At 43.1% G+C, this 17078-nt stretch overlaps 1 protein-coding gene across 2 annotated transcripts in view; it reads left to right on the top strand.

The window, feature by feature from the left end:
• The window catches only part of GCN1 (GCN1 activator of EIF2AK4), a 40282-nt gene that overhangs the window by 5958 nt on the left and 17246 nt on the right, over positions 1–17078 (top strand). For both annotated transcript variants that reach the window (XM_032706292.1, XM_032706291.1), the window contains exons 8-32: positions 317–385; positions 464–572; positions 978–1052; positions 1313–1441; positions 1677–1727; positions 2135–2233; positions 2509–2682; positions 3360–3512; positions 4197–4289; positions 5657–5732; positions 5890–6049; positions 6948–7137; positions 7241–7365; positions 7705–7883; positions 8056–8149; positions 8864–8977; positions 9175–9373; positions 9848–10003; positions 12564–12745; positions 12963–13043; positions 13523–13666; positions 14339–14466; positions 14643–14832; positions 15225–15295; positions 16049–16214. In XM_032706292.1, the coding sequence (XP_032562183.1) occupies positions 317–385; positions 464–572; positions 978–1052; positions 1313–1441; positions 1677–1727; positions 2135–2233; positions 2509–2682; positions 3360–3512; positions 4197–4289; positions 5657–5732; positions 5890–6049; positions 6948–7137; positions 7241–7365; positions 7705–7883; positions 8056–8149; positions 8864–8977; positions 9175–9373; positions 9848–10003; positions 12564–12745; positions 12963–13043; positions 13523–13666; positions 14339–14466; positions 14643–14832; positions 15225–15295; positions 16049–16214 (3207 nt within the window). The remainder of the gene's footprint in view (positions 1–316; positions 386–463; positions 573–977; positions 1053–1312; positions 1442–1676; positions 1728–2134; positions 2234–2508; positions 2683–3359; positions 3513–4196; positions 4290–5656; positions 5733–5889; positions 6050–6947; positions 7138–7240; positions 7366–7704; positions 7884–8055; positions 8150–8863; positions 8978–9174; positions 9374–9847; positions 10004–12563; positions 12746–12962; positions 13044–13522; positions 13667–14338; positions 14467–14642; positions 14833–15224; positions 15296–16048; positions 16215–17078) is intronic.

Here is a 17078-nt window from a genome sequence, read left to right as displayed (position 1 = left end):
TCTGTGGCTGTTTGGTGTTGCCTGGGCATTTCTGTAGGTTGCCAATACTGCAGCTTCCTGCCTTCTCCCTGTTGTGGGAATGAAAGGCAGCAGGTAGCTCTCCATGTGGTTTGAGTGTTGGACTCAGGATAGAGCAGAGAGCAGCAACTTCTGCTTGACTGACTTATGTGAGGGTGGAAGAAAGCTGCTGTGTAGGGAGTAAGGCAGCCTTCCAGAGGAGAAGGAGGTGGGGTGTCCAGCCTGGTTTCCTGACAGTGTGCTGGGAGCTGTGTACAAGTTGTGATGTGGCTGTAATCTGGTGTTTCTGCTTGCTCAGAGTGCTCTCCTGGATTTCTACTTGAAGACCATCCTTATGAGCAAGACAAAGCCTCAGAAGCACGTGCTGGTGAGACACTGTTGCAGAGGTGCTTTGCTTTGTCTGTGGCAGCGTTGGGGGCGGTGCTGACGCTCTGTTCCTTTGCAGGACAGCTGTTCCCCACTCCTCCGCTACATGTCCCACGCCGAGTTCAAGGACTCAGTTTTGCCAACTCTGCAGAAATCCCTGCTACGGAGCCCTGAGAATGTAATTGAAAGTGAGTGTGTTGTCTCTGTGTGTGGCTCTGTCAAAGATCCTCCTTAAAGGTCTGGAGCTGTTGGAGCAGTGTCTCTCTGGACTGTGCTGCTGGTCCTGCGAGTGCAGGCAGCGGGATTGTCTGGCATCTGAGGGTTAGATGTGGAGAAGCAACATTTGTGGTGTGATCCCAAGTGTCAGGGTATGTTTTAGCTACTGTTTGCACCAAGGACGGGATTTCACAGCTGAGTGCTAAGAATAATCCTGAATTAATCTATTCACTGGGCATCAATTTCAGTAGGGTTTTTTTATTGCTGCTCCTTACTACCTTGACTCTCTTGATGGGAATTGTGGGGAAGGGTGCATTAAAATGCTAAAAACAGTTACTTAACAGAATGTAATGTGCCATTATCTCTTTTGTCTGCAGCAATCTCTTGTTTGCTTGTGTCTGTGAACCTGGATCTCAGCCAGTATGCTCTAGACATTGTGAAAGGACTGGCCAGTAAGTGCTCTCACTTCTGGGGGGAATGATGAATTCAGAATAAAGCTTTCCTCAACTTTCTGGCTACACCTGTAACAGCTTCATTACTGATGAAGAGGTGGTTTTACATGGGAGGGAGGATGATGCTGTAACTTGGAACTGGAATAGTTCATGTGATGGTTCCAGAAGCCAAGTTAAGCCACGTGTAAAGATATGTCCTTGCCTTGCTGATTTTATGCAGTTTGTCATAAGGAACTCTTAGCTTGTGCATTATTTTCTAGGTCATCTGAAATCCAACAGTGTGCAGCTGATGGATGAAGCAGTTGTGGCACTGAGGAACCTGGCTCGGCAGTGTAGCGATCCTTCGGCTGTGGAGTCGCTGGGCAAACACCTTTTTGCCATCTTAGGGGGTGAGTAAATTGTAGGATAAGCAGTGGAGACAAGGTTTGTCAGGTTTGACAGGTTTGTCAGCCTCAAGGAGTTCTGTGTATTGTATTTTCTGTTGTCTGTAGCTGCTTGTATGGCAGGGGTGGCTCAACCTGGCTCAGGGATAATGGGGCAAGGTGTTGTATTTTGGAGAAGGTTCTCGATGTAGCACATAGTTGTCTGTAAGTCACCTGTCACCCATGTGTTTCTTGTTGGCAGGCTCAGAGGGGAAGCTGACAGTTGTTGCTCAGAAGATGAGCGTCCTTTCAGGTGAGGATCCTAGAAGAAAACTGCTTCTCTGGTGAAAGAAATTCAGCAAAAGGCTGAATGGGAGGGATCTGTGTTTCAGCCTTCAGGATTCCCTGCCTGTCTCTCTGCATTGGCTGTAGTTGAAGCCATAGAGGATGCTGGATACCACATGCCAGTTCCTGACTTTCTATTCAAAGAAAATAATTGGCTGGTAGGCCAAATATTTTATTCAAAGAAGACTTGTTTCCTGAGTAAAAATGAAGACAGAGATCCTCCAGTGTTGGTACCTGGTGGATGTGACATCCAGATGTAGTGACAAGAAAAAAAAGATGTCTGTGCAAGGATTGAAATGTGAAGGGTCCTTCTTTATTGGCTTTAGATTTTGTACTGGTAGTTTGGGAACTGCTGAGAGAATTCTGTCCTTTCAGGGATTGGCAGCCTTAGTCACCATGTGGTTTCTGGACCCTCCAGCCAAGCTCTGAGTGGAACCACGGCTGAGCTTTTCATCCCTTTCCTGCAACAAGAAGGTGAGACCTCTTGCCTTTGTTCTGGGTTTGCTAAGCTGCTTTTATCTTGAGCAGGATTTCCACATGGCCTGTAATTCAGGATAAATCTGGATTCTTGACCGCTGTGTTATGGAGTCTGTTGCCCTGTTGTGATGAACAACCCCATGGAAAAGTGCAGTGCCTGTTAGGAGCACGTGTTCTTTTCTTGCATTCTGACATTGTTACCTGCTTTCTGGTTTATGTTCCTGTGCTTGATGCAGTTGCTGAACTGACATGAGCTCTGTGTTTCTTCCCAGTCCACGAAGGCACATTGGTTCATGCAGTCTCTGTCCTGGCTCTCTGGTGTGTTCGGTTCACCACAGAGGTTCCTAAAAAGCTGGTAGAATGGCTAAAGAAAGCCTTCAGCCTTAAAACCTCAACTTCAGCTGTGAGACATGCCTACCTGCAGTGCATGCTGGCCTCCTTCAAAGGTAAAGCTGGGCACCTTTATTTTTGTCTTACACTAGAATTGTAAGGTTTCTAGCTCAGGGGCCATGCTTTTGTTTTATATAGCACCCTGCTCACTGAAATCTTGGTTTGTGTCTTTGACTCTTGGAAGCTTTAAAAAAAGAAATAAAATTACAGTGTTTGAAATGAAGAACTTAAGAAATTATTATCTTTTGGTGATCCTCTCGAGATTTGCATCTGTTGGTCCTATCCCCTTTGACTGCAGCATTTCATCCACAGTTGTTAGACCTCTGGGATTCCTTAACTTGTGAATGTTTGAAGTGGAACAGATGGTCATGACTTGCCAGGAATTTACTTTCCCTCTCTTAGGGAAACATTAATCTTTGAAGTCAGACTTCCTGTGATTTGAACTAATTCCTTTAATGTAACTGAATTAGCATTTTCTTTTGCATCCCATGAACAGAAACTGGTATTGAGATGGGACTGCTCTGTCTGTGAGGAAAGGACTGAAGTGGTTACCATCTAGCTTTTCACAGTTCAATATTACTGATTGGCAAATACTCTGGGAGATTCAGAATCCCCCCCCAACATGTGTCTAATTCCCTTCCTTGTCTCATGACAGCAGAAGAAACACTGATACCTGGGTTGTAAAGTGAGAAGAACCATGTTGTTTTGTAACTTGTCTCTTTTGTCTCCTCAGGTGACACATTATTGCAGGGAATGGACTTGCTGCCAATGCTCATCCAGACAGTAGAAAAAGCAGCGTCTCAAAGTACTCAGGTTCCCATGGTAACTGAAGGAGTTGCTGCGGCTTTGTTGATCTGCAGGATGTCTGTAATTGAAGGACAAACTGGTAAGGTCACAAAACATCTGGCAGAATCCAATATAAACAGGTTCTGAGGGTTAACACTTCTTCCTGATAATGTGCAGGGGATACTATTCCCTAATCTGTGGATAGTTTCTGCATAGAAAATCATTACTATTTTGTAAACCAGGGAAAGATTAATTCCTGTCTCATTCAGTGAAGAATTCTTGCTCTCCCATGGCTTTGCAAATTCCAGCTTCCATTCAGTTAGGGCAATATTCCTCTTTATTCTGACAGAAGGTGTTCACTCAGACCTTACATGGTAGGAGTTGACTGATGTATTGAAATAATTACTTGATTGTTATTTGGGTAGTGTTTTGGAAAGCATGAGGAACTGAGTTCATACATCTGTCAGATATAAAACCCAGGTGTGTTCTACCAAAAGCAACACACCACTTCCCTCCTTTCCTTCATTTTTGGAAAGGTTTGCCCTATGAAAGATTAAGGTGAATCAGACTTTACATTTCACATGTGTAAGTCAGAGAAATGTATTTTTGTCAGCAGGTGGTTTTTTGACATGTTTATAGTTCTGAATGCGAGAGATGAGAGGCTTTAGAACTGAAGACAAGGCTTAGAAGTAACTTGAGGGATTTCAGGAGACAGAATTCTACTGTATTTTATATACACTGGTGATTCTGACTTATTTTGAAACATCTGTTCTTTTCCTGTCAGAGTCTAAGCTGAGTGGTTTCTGGCAGCTGATTCTGGATGAGAAAAAACAAATTTTTACATCTGAGAAGTTCTTGCAGTCTGCATCAGAGGAAGGTAAATTGGCAGTTATTGTATATCCAGTTGCTGTTTAACTCTGTTTCTTAGTACTTACAAGAACTAATGTTTTTGTTAGCCCTGTTCTATGATCCTTGGAGGATGGAGTTTCAGATTAAAATGAACAGTGTACTCTTCAGAAGTACACCTAGACTAGTTGTAGTCTAAGCTTGACAATGAATCAGTTTATTTCTTGATGGACCTGTTATCACACATTTATCATTCCAAAACAAAATGTGTCAGAGTGGTGTTCCCATTTGTAAGTAAAGAGGTGCAGCTAATCTGAGGGATGTGGAAAAGCCTAAAATTTAGAATAAGATGGGAAAAAGTAAAATAAGGCTGGAGAATAAAAAATGTAGGTGAAAATCCTAAGAAATGTGGGGGAAGAGTAATAACAGACAGAAATGAATTGGGCTATAAATTAGCGTTTCTATGCTCTGTTTTGATCGATTGTGTTTAAAGATTAATTGAAAAAAAATTAATGGAATGTGCCCAACAGAAAACATTATTGACTACCTACATTGTAAACTGGAAGTTTTGAAAAACAGTTCATTAATAATTTCTCTGAAATGAATTAATTTATATTTTGTACGAAGGTACAATAGGTAAAGTTTTCTAAATGGGAAATGTAATTTCTCCTTTGCTTCCTGCAGTCCCTGCTTCCTGAAGGCACTGTGTATATCCATTCATTTTCCCTCCTAAGTCTGCAAATATCCTGAAACAGTGTGATTTGGAAAATTTTAGAATGGTCCCTTAGGATGTTAGATCCAAGAATTAATGCTGAGAGTAAATACTGTCATGATTTGTTGTTGCTGATTTAGGCAAAACCATCCAGCTGTGACATCATTAACGTGCCCAAATCACGACACCTGGGATGTCAGATCCATGCTTAGGGGTTTAAAACCCAATCCATGTTTCAGGGCTTCTGCTCCTGCTTGTATGATGTGGTTGAGCATCCATTCACAAACCAAAGGGTCCAGTGACAGCTGACACTCAGTACTCATTTTGTTTCACTGAAGCTCTTTGGGGAGGGCTCAGGAATTAAAGTACTGATGCAGTGAGTGTGGTGTTTATCATTTGCTTTGCTCTGTCAACTTAAACCAAAATAGGTCACACACAGTGGTCAGGAAAATTGTCCTGGGATCCAGCTAACAACACTTCTATGAAATCATGGTTCTGTTCCCAGTCTTGGCAGACCTGAGTTGGATTTGTCTCTAGCTTCACTGAGAAGATTATGTAGAGGCTCAGCCTAGGGAGCTATTTCACTGTGTCCTGCTTGCTGTTTGTTTGTTTTCAGGTAAAAAAAAAAAAAAATCTGCTTCCTTATGAAGTTCCATGCTATTTTAAATATTTGTCTTTTCCCACAGCCATGTGTACAGTGCTGCAGCTGACAGAGCGCCTGCTCTTGGATCATGCCCAGCGGCTGCCTGAAAGTAAAGTTCAGTACGTAGAGTGCACTTGTGTCACAGATCCGTGTCTGATCCCGGGGTGCCCGTGTGGGCAGTGGGGAGGGTGGGCTTGGGACGTGGCACGGAGAGTGTGTCCAGTTGGTTTGCAGAGCTGCCTCCCTGGCTAAACCCGTGTGTTTGTCTGTGTTCAGGCAGTATCACCGTGCCCTTGTTGCCGTCCTGCTGAGTCGGACCTGGCACGTTCGGAGACAGGCCCACCAAACAGTTAAGAAGCTCCTGTCCTCTCTGGGAGGGTACAAGCTGGCCTATGGGCTCTTGGAGGAGCTCAAAGTGGTTCTCAGTTCTCACAAGGTGAGTAGCCAAGAAGCCTGGTCTGTGCCCAGGCAGTTGTTTGTATACTGCCAGTCACCTCCCTGCCCTAGATTTGCTGTTAGTATTGACATACAGCCTGATGTGAAGATTATTCAGCTCCAGATGTTCTCCTAGAATGCCATTTGTTACTGGCTTACTGCATATTACAGTAAAATTGTCTATGGTGTGCCTGTTCTTCCATATACATATACAAAAAGACATATTATTCAAAATTATTTGGGAGGAAGCTGTAGTTTTTCATGGCCTTCTATTAATTTAATGCAGATTTAATCCCTGCTGGAAGACCAAGTGCTTAATTTATTTCTTTGTGTTCTGGTTCCTTTGCCCTGGTTTATAGCTCAGGCTGCCTATTTAAAACAAATATAATATAAATACTTTAATGGCAACTGTAATAAAAAATAAAAGAGGAAACGCTGAGTCCTGTATTATTGGGCTTGCTGCTAGGGCAGCACCATCTCAAGTTGTGTAATAGATTAAGTTGCATTAATTTTGTAGCAAGGCTGGGACTTGGTAAATAATCTTCCCATGTAACAGATACAGCCTGAACAAAGTATTTTTGAAAATATACTGGGTAAAATTAGACTGCAGAAGTCGGGCATACTGTTCCCAGCCAGCTAGCTCAACCTTTTCCAAAGTCTTCTTTGCCAGAAGTGATCATTTTAGTTTTTTTTTACCCCAGCTGAGTATAGTCCTCCATGCCTGATCTTTCTGTCACTGTCATTTCTGTGCTCTGGTTTTGCTGTTATCCTTTATCCCTTCATTCCTTTGGAAACTTCAGGGGTTTGTTACTGACAGGGAGGTGATTGTTGGCGTTCAGTCTGGTGTTACTGTGGGGAGGTGCTCAGGGCTCAGGAAGGCTTGGTGTTTGTCCATCCAGGTCCTGCCTCACGAGGTCCTGATGACGGAGTCAGGAGAGCTGTCGGAGCTGGGAAGGACATACATTCCCCCCCGAGTGCTTCTTGAGGCTCTCTGTGTCATCTCAAGTGTGGCAGGGCTTGATGTGGATTCCTTTGAGCCAGAGAAGCTGGCCCTGGAGATGCTGCTGGTGAGCCATCATCCTTCTGTAGGTAAGTGCAGGGAAAAGACCCTCATGGTCAGTGTATGGGGTTTTATTGTATGTCTTTATTTCATTGTATCAGCAACCTGCTTCTCATTTATTCTTCTTGCCAGTGGCAGTGCAGCCCGGACTTTGGCCAGCCCTCCTCATCAAGATGAAGATAGATCCCAAAGACTTCATTAGCAAACACCTGAATGACATCTTGCCCAGGATCACTGCCTACACTCCGGAGAACCAGGTGATTAATTCCTGCTTTCCTTGTGGTAGTTTTGGGAGATACCTTGGAACAGGAGAATTTTCTGGAGGAGTTCAGTACTAACTGATCTATAAGGAAGGAGATCTATCTAAAAGGTGTGGAAAAGGCAGGTTCAAAGAGAACATCTCTGGTGAAAGGGAGGTGGGATTTAAGGGAGAAAGAATGTACCAGCAACTGAGTAGAATTTTAGATAAGATTCAAGTACCCACTAAACAAGGAATTAGGGATTAGAACATAATGGGGGCTGCCTCAGCAGGGTATACTTCTTGGAGACAATTTTAAGGAATTCTGATTATGTTTTTTCCTTCATTTCCCTGACAGTCATCTATGAATGCAGTGGGATCTCTCTCTCTGCTTTCACCTGGTAGAGTGCTCCCCCAGCTCATCAGCACTATCACAGCATCCATGGAGAATCCAGCTCTGTGCCAGGTTACTCGAGAGGAATTTGCCATCATGAAGACACCTGAGGGAGAATTGTATGACAAGTCTATAATACAGAGGTAAGACTCAAATTTCTTGTCTCTCTGCACCTGGGGATTGATCACTGCTGGCATCTTGCCAGTGGGTGACTGGGTGTGTCAGATGCTTTTTCTGGACAGGAGTTCCCAGATTTTTGTGTCTGGATCTCAGTCCAGATCAGTGCTGATTCTTTTCTCTACTTTTCCTTCTCAGTGCTCAACAGGATAGCATGAAAAAGGCTAACATGAAGAGGGAGAACAAAGCTTATTCCTTCAAGGAACAAATCATTGAGCTGGAGCTGAAGGAGGTGAGTTGATGGGAACAGGAAAGCCAGGCTGATCAAAACCTTCCCTGAACTCATCTGTGTTGTTGCATGGCTTCTGGCATATGTGTGGGAAAGATTCTCTGACCTTCTTTGAATGATTAAATGTTGTCTTCTCTTGTATCTGTATGTCTCCATTTCTTTTCTGTTATATTTGTATTTTGAAGTGCTATTCTACCTGTTTGTGAGAGCACTTACTACTTGCTAGTCCCTGTTTTCTCTCCTCATCTCTGGTTCAATGTGTCTTGTGTAACTTTCCCAGTAAGGGCTGTTCCTTAGGTGCTTCCATCTTGTCATCAGCCAGCAGTTCTGTTCAGCCTGGCCAGGGCAGTGGGTGTGGATGGGGAGAAGAACTGGGTGAAAGGAGGGGAATGTACCAGGTTGACTGGAACAATCTTTTATTAAAGGTTGACTTCTCTTTGCTCTGGGGTGGACATCTTTTTTTAATGATATTAAATAATTTGTGACCAACTTAAACACAGGAGAAACTTACGCTGCTAATGGGACATTAAAGTGTTGTTAACCTGCTGATTTCCATTTTGTGTCTTTACTCAAGAGGGAATATATTTGGAAGCATATTTTGATACTATTTTAAAAGTAAACTGCAAATAACTTCAGTGTGTCCAACTTTCTTCTCTACCTAATTGAGTAACTGGTGTTAATAACTAGCTTAATAATGTCCATGGCTCTCTACTGCAGGAGATAAAGAAGAAGAAAGGAATAAAGGATGAGGTGCAGCTGACAAGCAAGCAGAAGGAGCTGATGCATGCACAGCTGGAAAGGGAGGCTCAGATAAGAAAACGGTTGAAGGAGGTGAGTTTTGATTGTATTTTTTGCCACCTCTGCAGCTACCATGACCCAAGTAATTTTGATGAAAGGAAAATGATGTAACATAGGGAATATCTGGCAAATCACCTGTTTGTTTCTTTTATTAGAGGTTAGATTTAACAACCTGTTTTTTCCCCAGTGGAGTTTTTTTATGGTAACCTTTTGAATTGTTTTTCTTACAGCTTGATAATGAGCTGGAAACAGCTCTAGGACTCCTGGACACTGTTATAAAGAAAAAGCCTCCTGGTCTCACTCAGTACATCCCTGGTCTCATCAGTTCCTTCTTGCCACTTTTTCGATCTCCTTTGGCTGCTCCAAGGATTAAGAAGCTTTTTCTTTCCTTAGCTTCCTGTGTCATGCCTGCTCGACTGAAAACCTTTGGTTAGTATTTGCAGTCGCTTTTTAAGGGCAAGGTAGATTATTTTTGTGGCAGGGCAGTGAAAATTCTTGCTCTTATAAGCTGTGGATCACAACCAAGAAAAGCCAAGAGGAAAAACCACCTGGAACAGTTCTTAGGGAGATGACTGTGATTTCCCAGAGATACGACTTCTGGATAGGACTGGGACCAAAGACAAGGAATTGTCTGGTCATTGTGACCAGCTCTGAGGAGCAGTTGGTCGCTGTGGGACCATCTCCCCTGTGCAGAGTTTAGAGGATGTGAGTGTAACTCACAGATGTTGTGAAGAAAGCTGTCCCCTGTCAGCCCTGGGGCTGGCCTTCCTGTCTGTGCCTCTCTGCAGCCTGGCTGTTGCTCTGAACTTTGTTACAGTTATTGAGTCTGTGTTCCTGGGGATTTTCCTCTCGAGAAATCTTTGGGTTTAGTCCTCTCATGGATTCTTCATTGTTTCTTTGCAGGTACTTTAGTGAGCCACGTGACCTTGCGGCTGATGAAACCAGAATGTGAATTAGATGAATCCTGGTGTCAGGAAGAGCTGCCCACTGCTCTGAACAGAGTTGTCAGCTTGCTGCATGCCCACACCATCCCCAGCAGAACTGGCAAGGGAGAGCCAGGTAAGAAGGGTGGTCAATATGGTACATTCTGCTGACATTCTCCCCCACCCCGATAACTATAAACTGGTTTAGTTTTCAAAGTTTGTATAATATTTTGTAAGTGAGGCTTTACTTTTTTTATTTTAATTGGATAACTCTTCATAGATATGAAAAACCTTAAGGATTTTTTTTTGTGTGTGTGCTGGTAGTAGTAGAAGTGATGTTACAAGTGTAATAAGTGTAGAAAGAAAATAGCAGTATTTTTTCTTAAAATGGTTCATACAGAAATAATAGCAGTGAAATTAAGGCTCATCTTTGCCAAGGACAACTCCTACATTTCAACACCACTTAGCATAAGGGATTCAGCAAGACTAAGTGGAAAGACAAAATAATTGCTTGTTATCTGTGATCTCAGCAGTGAAGTGCCCATGGCCTCTACTTGTTTGCTGTGTAGTGCTGCAGTTCATGAATATTTTATTATGGCATGGCTGTAGAAGGAGCACTTCTTTCCACTCAGTAACACGAGGGCAAGAATATGATCTGAGTTAAAATAAACCCTTTTTTCTTTTATTAATGGAGATAGTTTTAATCTAGATCACTTCCAGAATCTCCTTCACAGTGGGGTGCACAAGTGCTTGGGCCACTCCACTGACAGTAACAGTAGAGAAGAGGAGGGTTGGTGTGTGTCCTTTGGGGGCCGGGCTGGCTTAGGTTGTCTCACAGCATCTGCTGTACTGCAGGGATAGGGGTGGTTCACCCAGGCTTTGAGCCTGTTCATCCTCTAACTCAATAAAAGCTGCTGTGGTAGATGGTGTATATTTTTAAGGGAAATGTGAGGTTCTGTTTGGTCCCTTACCCCCATAGTTCAGTTCTCCCCTTGCTGTTCAGCTGCTGGTCAGATGTGCAGAATTGTGGCTGTGGCACATGTCATTGTCACAGCTGAGCAGTGGCAGTTGACCATGTTGAACAGCACTTCAGTGCTGAACATCTTGGTGATAATTCAGTGTCTCCACTATGCAATTTACTGCCATAGTAAGTGCAAGTTCATTAACATTTGAATCCATTTTCAGGCTTATTTCCAGAGAAAAGCGGAAATATTTTGAGTCCTTCAAGATTTCCTACAGTGCTTAATTAAATTAATATCCAATTATTTTTTTCCACTTCTGTAAAAGAGAAAGGCAGTAGTTTCCATAGCACTTTGTTGGACAAGTCATGTTATATTCCCAGCCGATTTTTTCTCATTTTCACAGTTCTTTGGAATGTAGTTGTGCAATGTGATTTAGTAGAGGTTAATTTCTCTGGTTACCATGAGACCTAAGACAGACCCTACCTCCTTGTAATGTGGATGATAAAATTTATCATTCATTGCTGAAAAACCAAGATGTATTCTATAATCTTTTTCATGTTGGTCAATACCAGCTACTGTATAAATAGAACATTTATCATCTCAGATAAAGCTTTCTTTCTTCTGCTACATAAAGAGGGATAGTGGTTGAAGCCTAGAAATACCTGGCCAATAATTCAAAATGAAAAAAAAAGTATAAAAGCAAACAGATACTGAGAAAACAGAGAAAAAAATCCCACATCAGAAATGGAGGGGGTTTTACCAAAGCTGTTCATGTTAAATAGGAGCTCACAATATGTTTGGGATTTAGTACTTCTCCCTTGAACTACTTTTGCAGTATCTGTGCCCTACATAAGCTGACTAATACTGCAGTATTGTATCTGCAGTGCTCTTCATCTGCATCTTGGAAATTTAAACTTGGGTGTTCTCTGTCAGCACAGATTGAATGTAGAAAGGAAATGTTTTCCCTAGACATCTGATACTTGAATTTTAACTGGATTAACTGAGGGACTGGAAGGAGCATTTGCTATATCCTATAGCCAAGGTTCTGTAAGAAGGAAGGAGCAAAATCTATAGCAGTGGGAATCCAAAAGCTTTGATTTTTCAAGGAGGGGAGTTGAGATTTGCACCAGAATTAGATGGACCTCATTCTCAAGGATCCACCTGAAGACTGGAATGACAGGTTAGCTGGTTTGGCAGGAAGTGTTTAAAGGAAATATAGCTGCCAAACAGGCTCTTGCTTTGGTACAAATAAACTTTAAAATTGACTAAAATAGATTTCATTTCAGCTTTGGTTGTGTAATGGATCTGATTTTGTGTCCCATCCCCTGCTGCCTGCAAGTATTTCCAGTATAGACAAAACCTCAGTTTTGCCTGTCTACTTTAATTCATTGAATTGTTTAAATTTCATTTACAGTGTGTATTTTTGCACTGTTGAGGCATTGGAAGTAATTTGGAATCCTAATGTGACTTTAATTAAAGCCAGACAGAATCATAGAATCATTTAGGTTGGCAAAGATCCTTAGGATCATCAAGTCCTACCCTTAGCCTGGCACTGAAATGCCAGAAGTCACTGATGGAGCAGGGGCATAGCAATACTTAGGGTCACTCAGCATGTTTGTGCATGAGGCTGAAGCTTGGCCACACACCCAAGTGTACATTTTATACCAATCAGTATTATAAAAAACCCAAGGAGGGGATCAGCTGTGCTCACAGGGTTGTTTTTCCTTGTCACAGGTGCTGCCCCGTTATCAGCTCCAGCATTTTCCTTAGTCTTTCCTCTCTTGAAGACGGTTATGACCGAGACACCTCATGACAGCGAGGACAAGGAGGAGTTCCTGGTCAAGATTCTGCAGATCCTTACGGTCCATGCTCAGCTGAGATCATCAGGAAATGGCCAGGCATTGCTGGTGGATGAGGTGAGAGCTGTGGGGATCCAGCAGTTGATCAGATGAGCCTTAGGATAAAACAACTGATGTGTAAACTGGACAAAGCAGATTAATTCTGCAAGTTAAAGTTAAGAAGGTAAGATTGTTTTATGTCACAGGTTTTGGTTGTGATTTTTTAAGAAATGTCATACACAGGCAAGGTACTTCAGAGTCACAAGACATAAAACTTTTCATCTTCACTTTTCAGAACGGCCCAGAGTTGCTGCCCCGGAGGGACATGCTGGTTCTGCTGACCCGGGTGATAGGAACAGGTTCTCCACGGTTACAGGTGAGTCCTCAGCATCATAACTATCAGGATTCTCCCTAACTTTCATTAGCACCTAAATAATGGAAATGCACTCAACTGGTTTAAGTCTCTGAGGCTGGTGGTCGATACATTCCCATTTTTCTCCTCTGTTTGTGGTATCTTGGAATAAAATGTCTACATCTTTTTTTTTTTCCTGTGGGTTTTATTGCACCAAACATATCCTTTAGTCTTCCACAGATGAAATTGTTTCCTTCTCTCAGGCCTTGTTCTGCTGAAGAAGTTCAGTAGTGGCTCCTCTCAGGGTTTGTTCTAAGGGATGAGATGGCAGGAAGGTTAATGATAAAAAGTAGAGAGTAGGACTGAACTCGGTTTTGTCACTGTTCTTTGGGAATTCCTCCTCCTGTGATAGCACTCAGCCCCCACTCTGCTCTTGCTTGTACATCTTACAACAGAAGTACAGGTTGTAGTGGAATCCCTAATATTTCCTCGTGGCATTTTAGGTGTTGGCTTCCGAGGCGCTGACCTCGCTGTGCGCGAGCAGCAGCGGGGAGGACGGCTGTGCCTACGCCGAGCAGGAGGAGATCGACGTGCTCCTGCAGGCCCTGCAGTCTCCCTGCATGAATGTTCGGGATGCAGCTCTCAGGGTAGGTGGAATCATTCAGGGTCACACCGAATTCCTGAAATCTTTGGGAGGTGAATCTTCTCTAGCACTGATGAAGGCTTCAGCTGTGATGGCAGTCTTAGGGTAGTGTGCCTGCTGGAGGGGGCAGTCTGAATGATAATGCTCAGTGCTGTTTGTGCTAGATTTAGGGGTACTCGGGGTTTATGCACATCTTTGTTTTATTAAAACAGGTGTGATTAGGACAACTTAACACCTTCTATTTACGATTGTATAGAGCTTAGTCTTAGAAACTGTCAAAAAATTCCTATGTGTGTATTAGGCCCTGATATTGGAAAGCCTCAGCTTAGTCACTTCTGAGAAGGAAACATCCCAAGGGTGCTTGATTTTCTTTACCATGAAACAAATTCCAGCTTAGCTCACCTGAGCTGTCTTGTCTGTACTTAGAAGCAGAAAAGACTGTAGTCACCAGAGCCTCTCTGCATCCTGCCTGTGGAGCACTATTCCTGAGTTTCACCAGCTCACCTATTAGCAACAGGAAGTCCTTGACCAGCAGAGGCAGTGTAAGGCACCAGGAAACATGAATTTTGACACTTCCAACCACTGAGAGCTTGACTGGGCAAAGGTTTTAAGTGTTTTAAAGCGTCTGTTTCTGAAAATCAGATCCTTGCACTGATTCTCCTGTAAACTAATTCAGGGACTGATGGAGCTACAAATGGTTCTGCCAACCCCAGACAGTGATGAGAAGAATGGACTGAACCTGTTACGGCGCCTCTGGGTAGTAAAGTTTGATGTCAAAGATGAGATTCAGAAGCTGGCAGAGAGGTGAGAGTTGTTCTTGGCTGATTGAGTTTTGAGGGGACCTCTCCTCTGCTCACCTCGGTGAGCTGCACTGCAGGACTTTGGCCCCGCAGCTGGAGCTCTAGGTCACCTTGATATTACATGTGGCAGTGGCTTCCCTTGCTGAAAGGTGACCCATCACCTCTCTGTGTGCCCTGCAGGCTGTGGGAGTCCATGGGGCTGGAGCTGCAGCCTGACCTCTGTTCTCTGCTGATCAAAGATGTCATCTACCACGAAGAGGCAGTGAGACAAGCAGGGGCTGAAGCTCTTTCCAGAGCTGTAGCTCAGTACCGAAAGCAAGCAGCAGAGGTCATGAGCAAACTCACGGAGATTTACCAGGAGAAGCTCTATGTAAGTACTCTTGTCCTAAGGGATTGACAGGCACGAGCTTGTGCTTTGTATTTTTTGTTAGTTGCTTTTCCTTTCGTCTCTCTTGAAGATGTGCATTGAGCCTACTGCTGCTGTGTTTGAGCTTCTCACAGACTTCAGTGTCTTGAACCAGCAATAGCACCACTGTACTGAAGGAAGGTGTGCCTTAGGTGGTCCAGGAAGGCTGTGACAGGGCAGGGTCAGTTTAAGTCATCTGGGGCCTAAACTTTCTTCTTGTTTTTTTACTGTGCTCTTCTGCTAGTGGTATCATACCTCTGTGCAGTATTATCAAATGGCACTGCAGCTATGGCTGACAGATCCTCTGTGTCCCCATCCTTGGAAAAGGAATTCTGATGAAGTTTTTTTCCTTCCAGAGGCCACCTCCAGTTTTGGATGCTTTGGGACGAGTGATATCTGAATCACCACCTGACCAGTGGGAAGCAAGGTACAGTCATCTTCAGATTGATCTCATCATTTCCTGTGCGTCTAAATGAGAATTTTTGACTTTTATTTAGAAGGACAAATTATATGCAATTGTGTTGAATTGCTGTTTTCACATGTCCTTCTGGTAGAGAATATTTGTGCCACTCAAGCAGACTGGGCAGGCAGAACTGAAATGGTTTTAGTTCCATCAAAATACTGGATGCTGTCTTCTCTTTGTCCTGATAAGAACAGTCTTTCTCTCAGACTGTCTGATTTTTGTCTTACCTTACTGTGTTCTCACCTCTGTACGGGCCATTGATTGGTTCAAGAGCAGCAGTGCAAGCCTTAATGAACTGGATGAATTCCAGTTTGGATAATTAACTTTTTGTTTACTTGTGTACAATACAGGTTTAATTGGAGATCATCTTGTTTGCTGCTTGTCTTGAGCTAATCTGTCCTTTAGTCTGATGTACCTTGTAAAGCTGCTGTATTTCAGCAGCAGATGAGGTGATCCTGATGTCTAAGATGGCTCAAGTATCTGTAATGCGTAATCGAGATAAAAGTCCTTCTATGGCTGAGGGATTGTTGACCTTTTGGGAGGCTGCAGCATGGGGTTATGTAATGAAATACACAGAGGTTGGACACTCTGAGGCTCTTTGTTTTCATTATGGCTCGTTCTCTCATTTTTTAATGTACTGCTGATAGCAAATGTGATTGTGAGCTCAAGCAAGTTCTGTGAAAAGTCAGTAAGCTTACAGGCTCACCATCTTCACAGGTGTGGCATAGCTCTGGCTCTCAACAAGCTCTCAGAGCATCTGGACAGTTCTCAGGTGAAGCCCCTCTTTCAGTTTTTTGTGCCGGATGCTCTGAATGATCGCAGTCCTGAGGTCAGGAAGTGCATGTTAGATGCAGCTCTTTCAACGCTCAACACTCATGGCAAAGTAAGTCTGAACATTTCTTTCTCTAGCAGTGGAACAAAGATGTGATGAAAATGTAGATAGTGTCTTGGAGCCCACAGATTTTATTTTTTAAAAATTTTTTTTTTCAACTTTCTTAGAGGTTGCTGTTACTTTGTAACAGCTGAAAACTTCATTTAGGAGTTTTTGTGTGTTCAGAGTTGTTCTGTTAGTGTTATCCCTGTCATTGCTATAAAAATGAAATACCCTTGAATCAACTGGATTTGAAATGGTATGAAACTTAGAGTAATAAAAGTGAAATCAGACCACGGATCTTTTAATCCTGGGAAGATGAGAATTCCTTTTCAGGCCTCATGCGAAGCAAAACATGAAAGCTTGCTGATTGTTGGCTTAATTAAAGTGAAAACAGCTGAAGTCATTGAGGGAACTGAGGACCATCCTTCTCCCTGCCAGCCCTTCCCAAGCAGTGTCACATAGGGGAGGTGTGCAGGGTGGGAATTTCCTTATTCTAATTTCCTTATACTTGCCAGTCACCTCTGGACAAATGTCTGTATTCCTATTTAGCCCAAGTTAATTTGGGTATTTTCATATTATTCGTTCTTTCCTTCTGTTTCTTAGAAAAACTGTGTGAAGTTTGATGTTTCTGCTCTCCCTTTGCAAATGGGGCAAGCAGAGGAGCAGGCACTGATGCTCAGGCCCAGGAGCTTGCATTGCTTCTGGCAGAACATCATGCTGGCAGGCTTGGGGAATCTAATTTTGAAGAGCTAACTTCTCTCTAGCAGGAAATATTTGTTGCCTATTGGGATGGCACAAGGTTTTATGCGATGTGACACATGAAATGAACTGTAAATACAGTGTGATTGTTCAGTTGTTGGCTCAGAGAAGAAC

The sequence above is a fragment of the Chiroxiphia lanceolata genome, chromosome 18, assembly GCF_009829145.1.
Source record: "Chiroxiphia lanceolata isolate bChiLan1 chromosome 18, bChiLan1.pri, whole genome shotgun sequence".
NCBI classification, from domain to species: domain Eukaryota; kingdom Metazoa; phylum Chordata; class Aves; order Passeriformes; family Pipridae; genus Chiroxiphia; species Chiroxiphia lanceolata.
The sequence above is the reverse complement of the archived record's forward strand: the minus strand, read 5'-3'. Positions and strand labels throughout refer to the sequence as shown.